General features: G+C 41.9%; 1 protein-coding gene across 1 annotated transcript in view; it reads left to right on the top strand.

The window, feature by feature from the left end:
* MAP4K5 (mitogen-activated protein kinase kinase kinase kinase 5) overlaps nt 1-14,253 on the top strand; it is a 354,391-nt gene that overhangs the window by 294,062 nt on the left and 46,076 nt on the right. Inside the window, exons 26-27 of the mRNA XM_030214063.1 lie at nt 1,403-1,461; nt 7,629-7,732. Coding sequence (XP_030069923.1) covers nt 1,403-1,461; nt 7,629-7,732 — 163 coding nt within the window. The remainder of the gene's footprint in view (nt 1-1,402; nt 1,462-7,628; nt 7,733-14,253) is intronic.

Raw genomic sequence — 14,253 nt, 5'->3', positions numbered from 1 at the left:
CAAGAATAATAAAATGCAAAAAATCCATTTGCCAGCTGGCAAACCACTCAGCCAGTGCCAAGGGATCAATACCATTCAAACAAGGAGGTGATATACCAAACAAGTCCTCCATTGTTGAACAGATATACAAATGGCCTCTCATCCTCCTGCATTAAAATGTTGAGAAAATGTTAAAAATGAGACTACCACAAATACTTATTAATCAACAGAACTCCATCACTCCTCCTATTGCGAGGACAGTGTTTGCAAGCAAACCCAACAGAAGCTAGTTGATTCAAGCATACAGAATCACACACATCCAACCAGGTCTCTATCGCTCATAACACACAAGGTTGCAAGTCAACTAACAAATCATAAACTATATCAATTTTTGCACACAAAGGTTTTACATTAATTTGCAAAGCAGCTGTACTACCAACCTCAGATAATGTAGGAGACACCAGTACTAAATTATTGGGATGCCACTGACAAAAGATTGTGTAATAGGTGAAAAGTAGTTAAATGAGCATTCTGTAGAACCATAGGAATAAAACAAATTGCATCAGCCCACTCCTACAGAGGAACTTGCTCCTTTTTCATACTCCCAACAACACACCTTCAATGGTGTTCCACTTGTGAATGTGTTTTTAAAGTAACTTGCTGTCTCTCATTGGTGATATCAGGTGGCTTGGGGCATAGCCCACGGTCATATACGTCAGAAAGGGCTGAGGTGTACTTGTATGAGTGATCTTGATAGCTGAGATCAGTCTCTTGTCTCAGAGCACTCCTTAACACTGAGCACATCTTTTGCAAAGATGTGTTATTTGTTACAGAAGATGTTAAAATGTCAATTTCATTAAGCTTCCATCATTCTTTCAGTGGAGAGTATCTTCTAAATTGAGAATATATACAACTGTATAAGTTGTCAGCTTTAGTTGAGTATAAAGAGGGTTTTCATGATGATCTGTGCCACCACAGCAGCTATTAAGAAGCTATTGACAAGCTTTGCACTAAAATGCATTGAAAGGATAGAAATGTCCTTTGACCTAAAGATTTTTATTTCAGTTATGGTGCCTTATATTGGTCCAACCTAAGAATTTTCCAGAGATGGCTATACCTAAGCTATCAAGATGACATATGTCTCTTTTGGAGGTGTCTTGGTCTATTAAAGCAACCTCTGTGAGCTTAAAAACTTGTGCACAGCTTCATCTTTAGATTATTCTTCTCTTGGTCCAATAATATCCAGAGAGTTCAAATATCTCCTGAACAATATGGTTATTACAATTTGGCCTTGGGATAACAGGGTTCCATTATATTTTGTAATTTTTGTTTTGTTTTGATTGCTGTGCATAGTATATGCATTTTTAAAATGAAGTATTTCAAAAATTTCTTTGAAAAGTAATGATTTGTTTTCTCTTTTCAGAAAGTTTGCATTAACAACAAAAATTCCCGACACAAAAGGCTGCCACAAATGTTGTATAGGTATGCATTCAGTGTAATTTTCTTGATTCTTCTTTTTGCTGACAATTATTTTTTATTTATTTAATAACATAACAATATCAAAGGTTACAGCATACATACATAATGTGTACCGTGACTCACAGTAATACCAGAACGCAAACAGAGAAAAAACAGTACCTCCCCCTCTTATAAATTCTACAGGAACACTAGACCCAAGCAAAATATGGAGACTCCTCAGGAAAAGGGGCTATTCAACCTATGTTCAGTGCTGGACCTTCTTTCTCCTTCCATATACCATAAAAGTCTATATAGATATATAGACTTGGGAAACCAGTTATACTAGTTCATTCAGATATCTGGGTGCCATCCTGGATTCCCAACTTTCATTTTCTTTACAGACTTCTAATGTTATCAAGCAAGGTTTTGCTGTGCTTCCTAAACTAAAATCAAGTAAGTAATACTTTGATTCAGCTGCTCTGCACACTTTTGTACATGAATTCCTTATTTCACTTATAGATTACTGTAAAGGCATTTATTCCAGACTTCCCAAGGTATCATTAAAGTGTTTTCCTGTTCATCTACTGTGTCTTACCAAAAAACACGATCACATATTGTGATCCGTCAACTCCATTGGTTATCTGTAGAATACTACATTAGCTTCAAAGTCTTAGTCCTTATATTCAGAGCATTACATGATGGGACTCCATTATCTATCAAACCTAATCATCTTCTCGTATGCTTCGATCACTAAATGACCACCGTTTGATACCAAGCCCAAGGAATGCACACTATGAAACTACCCGTCAATGTACTTTTTTCTTTGTTGGCTCCTCTTTCTGGAATTACCTTCCATTCATAGGCGTAGTTTGTTTCATTTGGGGGGGCAAAGAATGGGCGGAGCATATTAGCATATCATTTGCATATATACATATGCAAATGAATATGCTAATATGGAGGAAGGAATTGAAATTTACAGGCAAAATATCACAGATGCACATTTCAAAAAGCTGACACATTTCAATTAATAAATTATGAATAAAATACTTTTATCTACCTTTGTTGTCTGATCATTTAGTTTTTCTATTCGCTTTGGTCCCAGTGTCTTCTGTTTTATGCAGTGTCTTCTTTCCAGTAGGCTTCCCTCTGCTCCCCACCCTCCCAGTCCCATCCATCTCTTGCTCCTTCCCTCTGCTCCCCACCCCTCCCAGTCCCATCCATCTCTTGCTCCTTCCCTCTGCTCCCCACCCCTCCCAGTCCCATCCATCTTCTGTTCCTTCCCTCTGCTCACCATCCCTCCGTCCCATCCATCTTCTGCTCCTTCCCTCTGCTGTGCCTGACCTCTCCCAATCCCATCCATCTCCTGGTCCATCCCTCTGCTCCCCCCCCCTCGCAGTCCCATCCATCTCTTGCTCCTTCCCTCTGCTCCCCACCCCTCCCAGTACCATCCATCTTGCCTCTGCTCCCCACCCCTCCCAGTTCCATCCATCTTCCTTCTACTGCCCCCCCCCCCCCGCGAGGTCCAAGATGGTGACTCCGTTTACCCCCTCTCTTCCTCCCTCCCTCCGGCGCAGGCAACAGTCTTCAGCTTTTTCAGCGTTCCTGGCAGCGGTAGCGATGTACACGCTGCCTTCGGTCTGCCACGGAAGCCTTCTCTTCAAGTTCCTGTTCCCACCTATGCGGGAACAGGAACTTGAAGAAAAGGCTTTGGGGCAGAGCCGAAGGCAGCGTGTACATCGCTACTGCTGCCAGGAATGCTGAAAAAGACTGCTGCCTGTGCCGGAGGGAGGGAGGAAGAGAGAGGGGTAGACAGACACGCTCCTCTCCGTCCGCTTGGCTTCCCTGCCCTCTCTGTCTGCGTCCCGCCTTCCTCTGACGTCAGAGGAAGGCGGGACGCAGACAGAGAGGGCAGGGAAGCCAAGCGGATGGAGAGGAGCGCGTGCCTGCATGTGTTTTTTTGTTTTTTTTTTAACTAATGGCACGGCGGCGCCTCGTCGTCGTTTGGGGGGGCATTGCCCCCCCTCGCCCCCCCCAGTCTACGCCTATGATTCCATTGCGCCTCTATTCTGAACGTTCTTATAATAATATGGTATTCGAAGGATCATCTTGAGGTCATAACCTGGGGTTTCTTTCCTGTGGTCGACCAACAACCCTTGGTTGTATATATACATTTTACTGATATTCTATGAAATGATTATTCTTGTGCAGTTGTCTTTCCAGTTAAATATGACATTCTTTTCTGAATATTTAATTTGTTTGACTTGTACACCACCCAGACCTGATCTTCAGATTGGGTGGTATAGAATGTTTAAAATAAACCAAGAACAGCTCCATATGCCTCAGTTCCCATTAACCATTCAGCCTGTACCAAACAAGATGGAATTTAAGCACAAATTTCAACCAGCACCTGGTTTCAATAAAGTCCATTCTCTAATTGTAATCAAGTGAGCAATGAAGAGGGCAAGGAAATAGCTTTCCAGTAAAGGTAAAAGTGAACATGATATTATAGGCCATCACAGCCACGAGTTCAGTAACATTGATTTCTTCTTTTAAAATCCAGTTAAGGTGGGAGATAATATATTGAAGGGTTATGTAAAAGTTTTACATATACAGTATGGCTTCGTAATATTAACATGACCCAATGGCTGAACCAACAGCTAGACTGACCTAAATGGGTATTATACAGGTATTATATTGTAACAAACAGTAATAACAATATGTAACAAAATGTTCTACTCATTTGTTTTTCTGTTTTCCTCTGTAAGAAAGTTGTAAGACTGAAACATTTCTATAAAAATACTTCAAAAAAAAAAAATAAAAAAAAAAAACCTCAGTAAAAAGTTCACCTAATCAGGTGGCATTATAGACAATCAAAAAAACAATTTTTTTTAACTTTTAGACAGCCAAGTCTTTAGTACCTGTCAAATTTCTTTCACATCTCAACTCTATAGGTAAGGAATTTGATATAGCAGGAAATGCAGAGCTAAAAAGCTTTTCTTGTCAAAAGAAAGTTCAAATTTGTTTCTATGGATAGTTCTTGATAACAAACCTAACAAACCAAATCTGACCTTTCTCAAAAGTATCAAATAGGGTAGACACTGACCATACAGTAATTTAAAAACAAAACGCAATCTTAAATTCCACTTACACTTCTATGGGCAACTAGTGCAGAATCTTCAAAAGCAGTGTTGCACTATCAGATCTATATTTCCTTAAAATTTTATCTTTGCCATTGTATTTTGAAGACATAGTCTGGCTATAAGAGTTTTGGAATTACCCAAATAAAGGGAATTACAGTACTCCAAACTTGATACAGCAAACGCATGTGTGAATTTTTTTTAGATCTCAGAGTAGTATTCCCTTACATGCCGCAGAAAGCATAATTTACCAAATACAGAAGAAACCACACAACAAGTCTAACATTCACTTTCCAAAGTAGATTTGGTCCAAATACCCAAATTTCACACTTTAGATTGAAGAGGGATCAAAATGCAGTCTATTATGAAAAGTAGGTTGTAAGACGTCCTGCCCCCTATTTGTTTAAAGCAAATGTTCATGAAGTCTACAGTTTCAAAAACTGAGGAAGATACAGGGAACAAAATCTGATCATAATCAAATTATTAGATGTAATAGACTCCTATAGCTTGAAGAACTGTACCTAGAGATTCAGGGAAACGTGGAGAGCCCTGTGGGACCCTACATTCCAAAGACCATGATTTAGAAATTCTGCTTTGCTTCTTTGCTAAGTAGCTATGATTCTTTAAGAAGTCAGAAAACCATGAAAAGGCCAGACCAATTATTCCAGTTTCATCCAGTTTAAATAGTGACAGGTTATGGTCCACTCAGTCAAAAGCTGATAGTAAGTCTAACTGCATCAGGAAATTTGGTACTCCCCTATCTGCTTAGCAGTCTGGTTTGGATATAAGAGTAAAACTGGTTTCTGTGCTATAGTGTTCTTTCTAAACCCAGATTTCTTAGGGTCTAATAAATCAAACCTGCCTAAATTGCTTTGAAGTTTAGCAGATTGTGTATCTGGATTTTCAAAAAGCATTTGGCAAAATACCTCATGAATGACTCCTGAGGAAATTAAGAAGTAATAGGGTAGGAGGCAGTGTCCTATTAAGAATTAAAAGATAGGGTTAAATGATCATGGAGAAGGGTAAATAGTGTGGTTCCTTAGGAATCTATGCTGGGATTACTGCTCCTCAACATATTTATATGAAAATTCTTTTTTTTTTATTGTCACAAAACAGCAACACAAACATTTCAAAGGCAGTAAAAAAAAAGTTGCTGTATTACTGTAAGTCCAATATCCAAATAACATTTTACATTTTTATCATAAAGGAACTGTACCAACCAAATAACAGGAAAACAGCCTGTCTCCTCTAGCCGTTCTTCCCTTGAACAATATCTTCCATCCCTCTTCCCACAGTCTTCCATCTCAGCCCTTACTTACCTTAATTCACCCGTCCACTGAAGGACGTGTTCCACTAAAGTAAAGCCAGCCCGCTCCTAATGAGCAAAAGTCACATTATCCATTCCTGGGGGGAAAGTGGGATTACCCTGTAAGGGCAATTGTTTTTTTGTAACCCCAGTATCACCTTTCCATAGTTTAGCCAATTCTCTCCATACCATACGTATAGATTTCACTAGACAACTTCTTTTCAATTTAGGTGGTGTCATGAAATGCCTAGCCACCCGCCTGGGGTTACCCCGCAGCCACTTAGAGGGTCTATCCCCAGCACAGCTCAGGTCCACCTGCACCTGCTGCTTGTGCTCTACACTAGCAACCTCCACCCACAGACTGGGTCACAACCGCCTCTGGGCAAGTCTCCCACTCTCAAATTATCCCCAGTGATTTCTAGGTTACTGGAGACCACAATCCCAGTGGTCCCACAGTTCTCAGAAAGCACTTACAGACCCAACACACAAGCCACCAGGATTCTTTATCAGTCCAGACAGGCTGAGTCAACTAACTGAAAATTGTTTATTATCTTAAAAATTAAAAGTGAAACAGAAAAAGTGCAATCAGAAAACAATAACAGGTAACTGAAATATAGATCAATTATAAAACTAAACATTTGTTTACTTTCTAAAAAGTACTGGGGAGATATGCTGCTCACAGATTATCAAATATAACTGATCAAAGGGCCTCAGCAAAGAGATCTGTGTCTCTCTTCTCCCGGGCTAAGACTGGGGGGAAAGCCAGTAAAATCCAATTGAAAATGAGCTCCTGGGCCAATCGGAGCCCAGAACAACAATCTTTGAAAGTATACTGCAGACTACCTTTCCAAAAGGCTTAAACCTGCGGTTCTCAAACTGTAAGCTGCAGCACCCTGGTGCACCACAGCGAACTCTCAGGGGTGCTGTGGAAACTCCTGACCTCCCTCCTGCCACCACCCGAACCGAGATGACAGCCCCCAGCTATCCATAATCCAGCATTGGTCCCTACTTTCCCCTTCTTCAGGTCCGGAATCTGCCACTTCCTCCTTCCCCCGCTTCAGCTGCAATGCTTGCAGCTTACATTTTTGGGCCATCTGCGATTCACACAGGCATTGCAGGGACTTCCCTCTGCTGTGTCCTGCTCGCAACAGGAAGTTGCATCAGATAGAGCTGCACGCTGCAGAGGGATTATGTTTATTCTCATAAAAATATTGAACAGTGGATAGAGAGTGCAATCGGCAAACAGTAACAAGTAACTGAAAAATGAATCAATTATAACACTAACTAAACATTTGTTTACTTTCTAAAAAGACCTGGAAAGATCAGGACATATAATTCACCGAGCTTCAGCAAAGAGATCTGTCTCTCTTTTCTCCCTTGCTAAGACTGGAGGCAAAACCAGTATACTCTAAAGGAAATGAGCTCCTGGGCCAATTAGACAGCAAGTTCAAAAGTATACTGCTTCTTGCTTCCTGTTTGTGTTAAACTAAAGAGAGAACTTTTTTTTTTGTAGAAATATAAGTTAAGATATAATTAATGCAGGAGAATATCCGTACAGGCTTAAAACACTATTTCTTCACACCCTGTTATTAAATTATAGTCATGTTTTGTTGCAAGCCAGATTTTAAATAGCCATTACTTTTTATTTATTTAAAAATATTTATATTCCTCTCTATCCATAGTTCTAGGCAGAGTGCAAGTAGTTTAACACAAAATTAATGATCAAAACAATACAATTGTCATTGCAGTGCGAAACCCATATACAGGACACAAATACCTCTGTGGAGCATTACAGTCTGGGATTGTTTTACTTCAGTGGTATGAGCCAATGCAGAAATTCATGTTAATAAAGGTAGGTTTTCTTCTGGTATTTTTTTACCTGTTTATTTAGTGGTGGTTATCAAATGTAGAAAGCCTTTGGTTGGTGTTAAATGGCTGTCATGCTGAACAATAAAGTGCAGAGGTATGTCTTCAGTGATTGTGTGTCAGTGATCGTGTGTCAGATAAATTTACTGTAGATTGTGAAGTACAAATCTGTTGGAAAGGAATTCTACAGCATAGTCACTGAGAGGGGGGGGGACAAAATTCCCCGGGTATCCAAGGGGGGGCCAGCACCGCAGTCCCACCCGCCCTCCATCGTTGACAGTCTGCCACCGGGCCAGGCCCCCTGCATTGAAATCACAGCGCCTCTCACCTCCGTGTGAAAGCGCTGCAGGCAGCAGGGCAGCATATCGCCTCCCTTCGGCCCTCCTTCCCTCCTGATTTCAATGCAGGGGGCCTGGCCCGGTGGTGGACGGAGGGGTGGAGGGGGAAGCAGCGGCGACCTCGGGGGTGGGGGGGGGAGCGGTGGCGGGGCCCTAGGGGCGGCCCAGTCTCTCAGTGGCTCTGTTCTACAACCTATGTTATCGCTTTGTAGATGCTGAATTAGAAGGGGCTTTAATCAGTTAAACTGTACTGGATGCGTATGTCACTAGTGCTAATATGGTGAATAAACATCCAGTCAGTGTTTGCTGGGTTATAAAGGGTGGTAGTGAAACTAAATCTTACATAAGCAGTCATAAAGATTCACATGCGTAGCCAAAATATTCTCTGCTGAGGTCAAAATGTTCCTGGATTTATGGCTTGATCCCAAGGCACTTGCACAAAGTGCACTGATAGGCCTAAGAGCTATGGAGCTACAAAAATGTCAAATTATTCAGTATTACAGGCTATCATTTTTAATAGATTTTATCATAATTCAAGAAAATAACCCTTCTTTAAAATTGTGTTTATCTAACCTGCAGCTGTTTATGCTAAGTATTCTCCAAGGGTAAGCAAGATAAAAGGTCCTCCACATCTCATAAAAGTGATAAAATTACACCTCTGCTATTGGATCTTCACTGGTTGACAGTGGAGACACATGTTCAGTTTAAGGTGTACACAATGGTTGTGAAGATTTTCCATGGGTTAACTTCAGTCTACTTGTCACATTGGGTCCAAATTGCCACTAAAACGAAAGACCTCTGAGATTATCTCCAACTTCACTATTCTACTCCCAGTAGCATTAAGTCTGAGAAGTTTTTTGGTCAGTCTTTTATATCAGGCAACAGCTATCTGGTATTCCTTCAAATATTAGAATTACTAGTTATGCTGTTTTAGAAAGTTTTTAAAAAACTTTTATTTTTGGAAATTTTTAAAAACATTTCTTTTTAGGAAATTTTTAGCCTAATAATTGTACATGTTCTATTTGATTTTGCATTGTTTGCTCGCAGGGTATGCCTGTTCTTCATTGTAATTGCAAAATATAAGAATCAATGTCATGTAACATATGGATGATTTCAAAGGCAGCCTTAGATCACTTTCTCAAAACTTTTTTTTTAATGCTAAAAACTGAGCATAAACAGTATGTTATCTGTCAAGGTCCCTCAGTTTTTCTCAGCATTTCCCAAAGGATGTAGTTTTGTTAGTTGAGCATAAACTGTTTCTTTTCTGGCTGTTTTTCACCTACTTTCCATAATGTGTCACTTCAGTTTAACATGAATTTTTTTAGTGCCCTAGTTAGTGTTCTTGACATTTTAGAAATTGTATTTTTCATTTGCTCTTATGTTGTATAGCAGTATTGGTTGGGGGGGGGAGGAGGAGTTCAGTACAAGCCCAAAAATCTGGACTGCTTGGGGATTGGGTCAGTCCGGATTTTCTGGATTCTCGGGCAATAGTTTTAAAATTCAAATCTAGGTGCAGGCCCCCAAGACCCCCGTAGCTATGCCTCCTCTTTTTTCCTTGGCCCTTCCCACATCTTTTTCTCGCTCCCCCAGTGTACAGTACCTTTTCAGAAGTTTTCTGTGCTGCAGCACCAATGGCAGCCTAACTCACAGGCTGTTCCGGCCTGTACTGGGCCTTTCACTCTGACCCCTCCCACTCCTTCTGATGCAACTTCCTGTTTTCAGAGGAGCGGGATGGGTCAGAGGGAAAGGCCTGGGCCTGGTGCAGGCCAGTGGCCGCCTGTGAGTAAGGCGGCTGCTTGTGCTGCAGCACAGACGACTTCTGAAAAGGTATTGTACACCGGGGAAGTGAGACAAAGCCGCGGATAGGACTGAGAACGGAGGGAGGGAGAATGTATAGTCCAGATTCTTGGGCAGTCCGAATATCGCAATTTGTAGGGTTCCAGATTCACGGATTTCTAGCCTTTTACTGTATATTAAAAATTGAGTTGATTGGGAAGCTTTTAAATAAAGGTTCTCCAAGGATAAGCAAGCATAATATTCTCACATGTGCATGACGTTATCCATGGAGCCCAATGAAGACAATTCCAGATGCACTGTCACTTTAAATCTTTGAGGCAGTGCCTCCTCCGTGCATGTGGGGTGCCTTCCCACCCGACACACAAGTACAGGACCAGCAGTCTTGTTTTCCGTGAAGCAGAGATGTGGGTTTTTTTGTTTGGTTGTTTTTTTTTTTTTAATGTCTCCTCAGTGTGTCAAACTCTTGCCTTTATGGTGCCTTCCCTTTTTCGAGATATTTTTCCTTCATATTCTTTTTGTCTGTGTTAATTTGTTCAGTTTATTCCTTTTTAATATTATTCTTCAATTTTCAGCCTTTGGGGCTTCTGAGCTTTTCTTTTGCATGGGAAGCATTGACCAAATTTTGGTACGCGACTGCCTGAGCTCCCCCGGGCTATTGAGCCTTTCGACCTTGTATCAGTCATTTTTTCCCCTCCATGTCAAAGAGGGTACTGAGTGGCTTTAAGAAGTGTGCTCGATGCAATAGGACTATTTCAGCCACAGACCTCCATAACTGGTGTGTTCAGTGCTTGGGTCAGGAGCACCGTAACATACGGTGTGGCTTCTGCCTGTGCATGCAAGAAAGGACTCTTAAAGCCTGCAGAGTCCAACGTGAAAAACTTTTTGGTTCTGCATTGACATCAGCATCCACATCAAGCATGGTAGGGGATTCAGCACTTGGCAACATCAACATTGGTGCACTAACACAACACTGAGATGGTCTGACATCGGGCTTGGTACCACAACATGTAAGGACTCTATCCTTGTCATCCATGCTGCATTCATCGAGAGACCTGCAGCTTAAAAAGCCTAACAAGCATCGCTATCGTTCTCCCTCCAGGCATTCTGTCCACACCTCCCCTACATCCGACATCGATGCACGGAAAGCGTCCATGCCGCACTGACTGCTCACCTTCTCTCCAACTTATTTCTCATTGAGAGCCTTCAAGGTTTCCTACTCCTACACAGGCTATAACTTGGGCTGCGTCCACACCGCTTTCTCAGCCAGTACCAATGCCTATTCTACAGGAGAAAATCTAGGGCTCAAGGAGGAGTTTCCAAGACTACTGCATTCACAGGCTTACAGGATGCTTTTGCCAGCCTCCGCTGATACATTGGAAAGGCATTCATGGGAGAGAGGTCCAAGACACTGGCTGGATGCTGACTGGTATAGCCAAGGGAGCAATGATGGCTCCCTCGGTGGCCAACCTTTTTATGAATGAAGAAAAGTATGTATAAGTCTGGGGGATTGCCTAGAGCGAGATATGTGACTGCAGGCTAGACGACCGTATTTAATCTAAGCACTTTAGTTTGAATCTTTGAGCTGAGTTGAGCATGTTATGTGCCTACAGAATAGACAACTATATTACTCTGAAGCTTGGAGCTGAGTATACGTTTAGAAATATTAATATTTGCATGCTTTTGCATTTTCTTTGGGGGACCTCTAAAATTTCTGCCCTGGGCCCAAACATGCCTAACAGTAACCCTGGATCAATTACATTTCCAGTATCCTGCTCCTTGTGGCTCTGGGCAAGTAACTTAACCCTCCTGGGCCCTAGGTACAAAACTTAGATTGTGAGTCCACTAGTGACAGAAAGTACCTATATATAATATATGCAAACTACTTTGGTTGTACCACGGAAAGGCGATATATCAAAACTATGACACTTTACCATTTACATTTTATATTTTGAAGAATATCCCTGTCACAGGCACAGTGAGTTTTTTCACAAATCATTGGCTTCAGACAGTCTGTACAGTTATACAGAGATTAAAAATTATGCATATTAAGAACCCCATCATATTACCTGCTGAGTTGTTGCTGGTATCTTTCTTCTTATCAGGATATATATTATCTACCATTTTTCTACCTTTTGAATACCAGAGTAATGGAATCTGCACCTCCACAGTAGGAGAAAAGGAAGGTATTTTACTCCAAATACTTCCTCATTCCCAGAACGTCACGATGACTTGGCTCCATTCTAGCCCCAAGAACCATGAAAAAATATCTAATAAGCTTAGTGAATTTTCTGGCCATTGTGTTCCTTTCGCAATGGTACCAGCCATAATCCCTGAAATTCCAGGATATATTCTAGGATGCGTATACCCTCATAGAGATACATTCCAGTCACTGTAAGAAGAGTGCACCATCTTTAGTGCCAGATATTGCCATTTGGTCTTGCATCAGTACTACAGGATTTTATCTTTATAGACTTCCGGGGAGAGGCTTGAGTGTCCCTAGCTATCTTGTAGAAAAGGCATCTTGAAAGGGGAAGATGAATCCATGTGCAAAACTGTCTGAATCCTGATATTGATAGGGTTTCTTTTTGAATTGCCATAAATCCCATCCGAAGTTATCAGAACTTTGCTGGCTACGACATGGATAAAAGCTTTTCTCTTCACAGGAAGGACCTTGGCCTTGATGTATGAAGAATAAGGATGAATCAAGACAGCTCATGTCCTTCCTATAGCATGTCTATGTGATTCAGGTCCAGTAGACCTTGAAGATCCCAGTTGCTACATGCTACACAATTTATTCATGTCACCCAACAGTATTAGGCTACTCAATGTGGTTCATTCAGATATGGTTAAGGATGTTCCTTTCCAAATTCCTCATGAAATTGGTGTAACCTCAACTGTTTCATCTGTCAGCTGCAAATGACCGTGACAGTACTTCTCCTCCCCCCCCCCCCCCCCCCCCCCCCCCCGCGGGCTCCTTGCTTACAGGGAAACTTAATAAAGAATTTTTGTACCAGTACCGGAGCACATACGTACGTTGCTCGCAGGCTCCCAAGAATTTTCCTCTGGTCCACAGCCCTTCTATGCTACTAGAAATTGCAGGGCCCCCCTGCTGACTCAGGAATCCAATATAGCTGAAACCTCAAATTCGTCGTCGGGATTCACCTGAACAGTATTTGGGTCTAGGAGACTTTTCTGACCGGCCCTTAATACTATAGGTTTGAGCAGGGAAATATGGAAGGTGTTATATACCCGCAGAGAGCAGGGAAGTTTTAGTTGATAGGTAACAGAGTTAACCCGTCAGGGTAAGGCCAATAAACTTAGGAACAAACTGGGAGGACAGAGTGCGGAGCCTCAGATTCTGTGTAGAGAGCCACACCAAATCTCCTGCTTTCAGGTCTGGTTCTGGGTGTCTCTTCTTGTCCACCTGGGCTTTGAACTGCTTAGAAGCTTTAAGTAGAGATTCCTTTGCGGATTTCCATAGTTTCAGAAGGTGCTGCTGCAGTTTCTTTAATGCTGGTAAATCGGAAGATATGGGCACTGGGTTAGGAATCCTAGGATGTTGACCATAAACAAGAAGGGGGTGCTACCCATGGAGTCGCTGGTGTGGTTATTGTAGAAAAACTCGGCCCATGGTAGTAACTCAGACCAGTTGTCGTGGGCTGAAGAGATATACATGTGGAGATATGCTTTTAGGCACTGGTTGCTATGTTCAGTTTGCCCATTTGCTTGTGGGTGGTATCCTGAAATGAGATAGCACTTAGTTTGTAGTATTCGATTCAGACCCCTCCAAAACCTGGACACGAATTGAGGTCTTCTATCTGAGACAATGGATTCAGGGACCCATGGAGCCGGATCACCTCTCGTAGATAGAGTTTAGCTAATTCGGCGTCTGTGGGTAATTTTGGTAAAGCTATGAAATGTCCCATCTTACTAAAGCGATCAACGACCACCCAAACCGCAGTGTGACCATCGGACACAGGTAGATCGGTCACAAAGTCCATTGCTGTATGCATGCATGGTTGATCAGGAATGGCCAATGGCTGTAAAAGCCCCCATGGTCGGCTATGCTCACTCTTGCATTGGGCGCATACTGAACAAGACGTTACATATTCACAGATATCAGTCTTCAAATATGGCCACCAGTAGTTCCGTGCAATGATTTGCCAAATTCCTTTAACTCCAGGATGACCTGCAAAGCGAGAATTGTGGCCCCACATTAATATTTTTCTTTGTAGTTTTTTGGGTACCACAGGAGTGTTCCCGCCTGAAGAGCTGCCACTTCAATCCTGATCGGATCAATAATGATTTGTGGTCCTTCTTCACATTCTTCGCCTTCCCACAATCTGGACAGGGCGTCTGCCCGACCATTTTG

This window comes from Microcaecilia unicolor, chromosome 9, assembly GCF_901765095.1.
Source record: "Microcaecilia unicolor chromosome 9, aMicUni1.1, whole genome shotgun sequence".
Taxonomy (NCBI): domain Eukaryota; kingdom Metazoa; phylum Chordata; class Amphibia; order Gymnophiona; family Siphonopidae; genus Microcaecilia; species Microcaecilia unicolor.
Note: the sequence above shows the minus strand (reverse complement) of the source record. Positions and strands in the feature narration are given on the sequence as shown.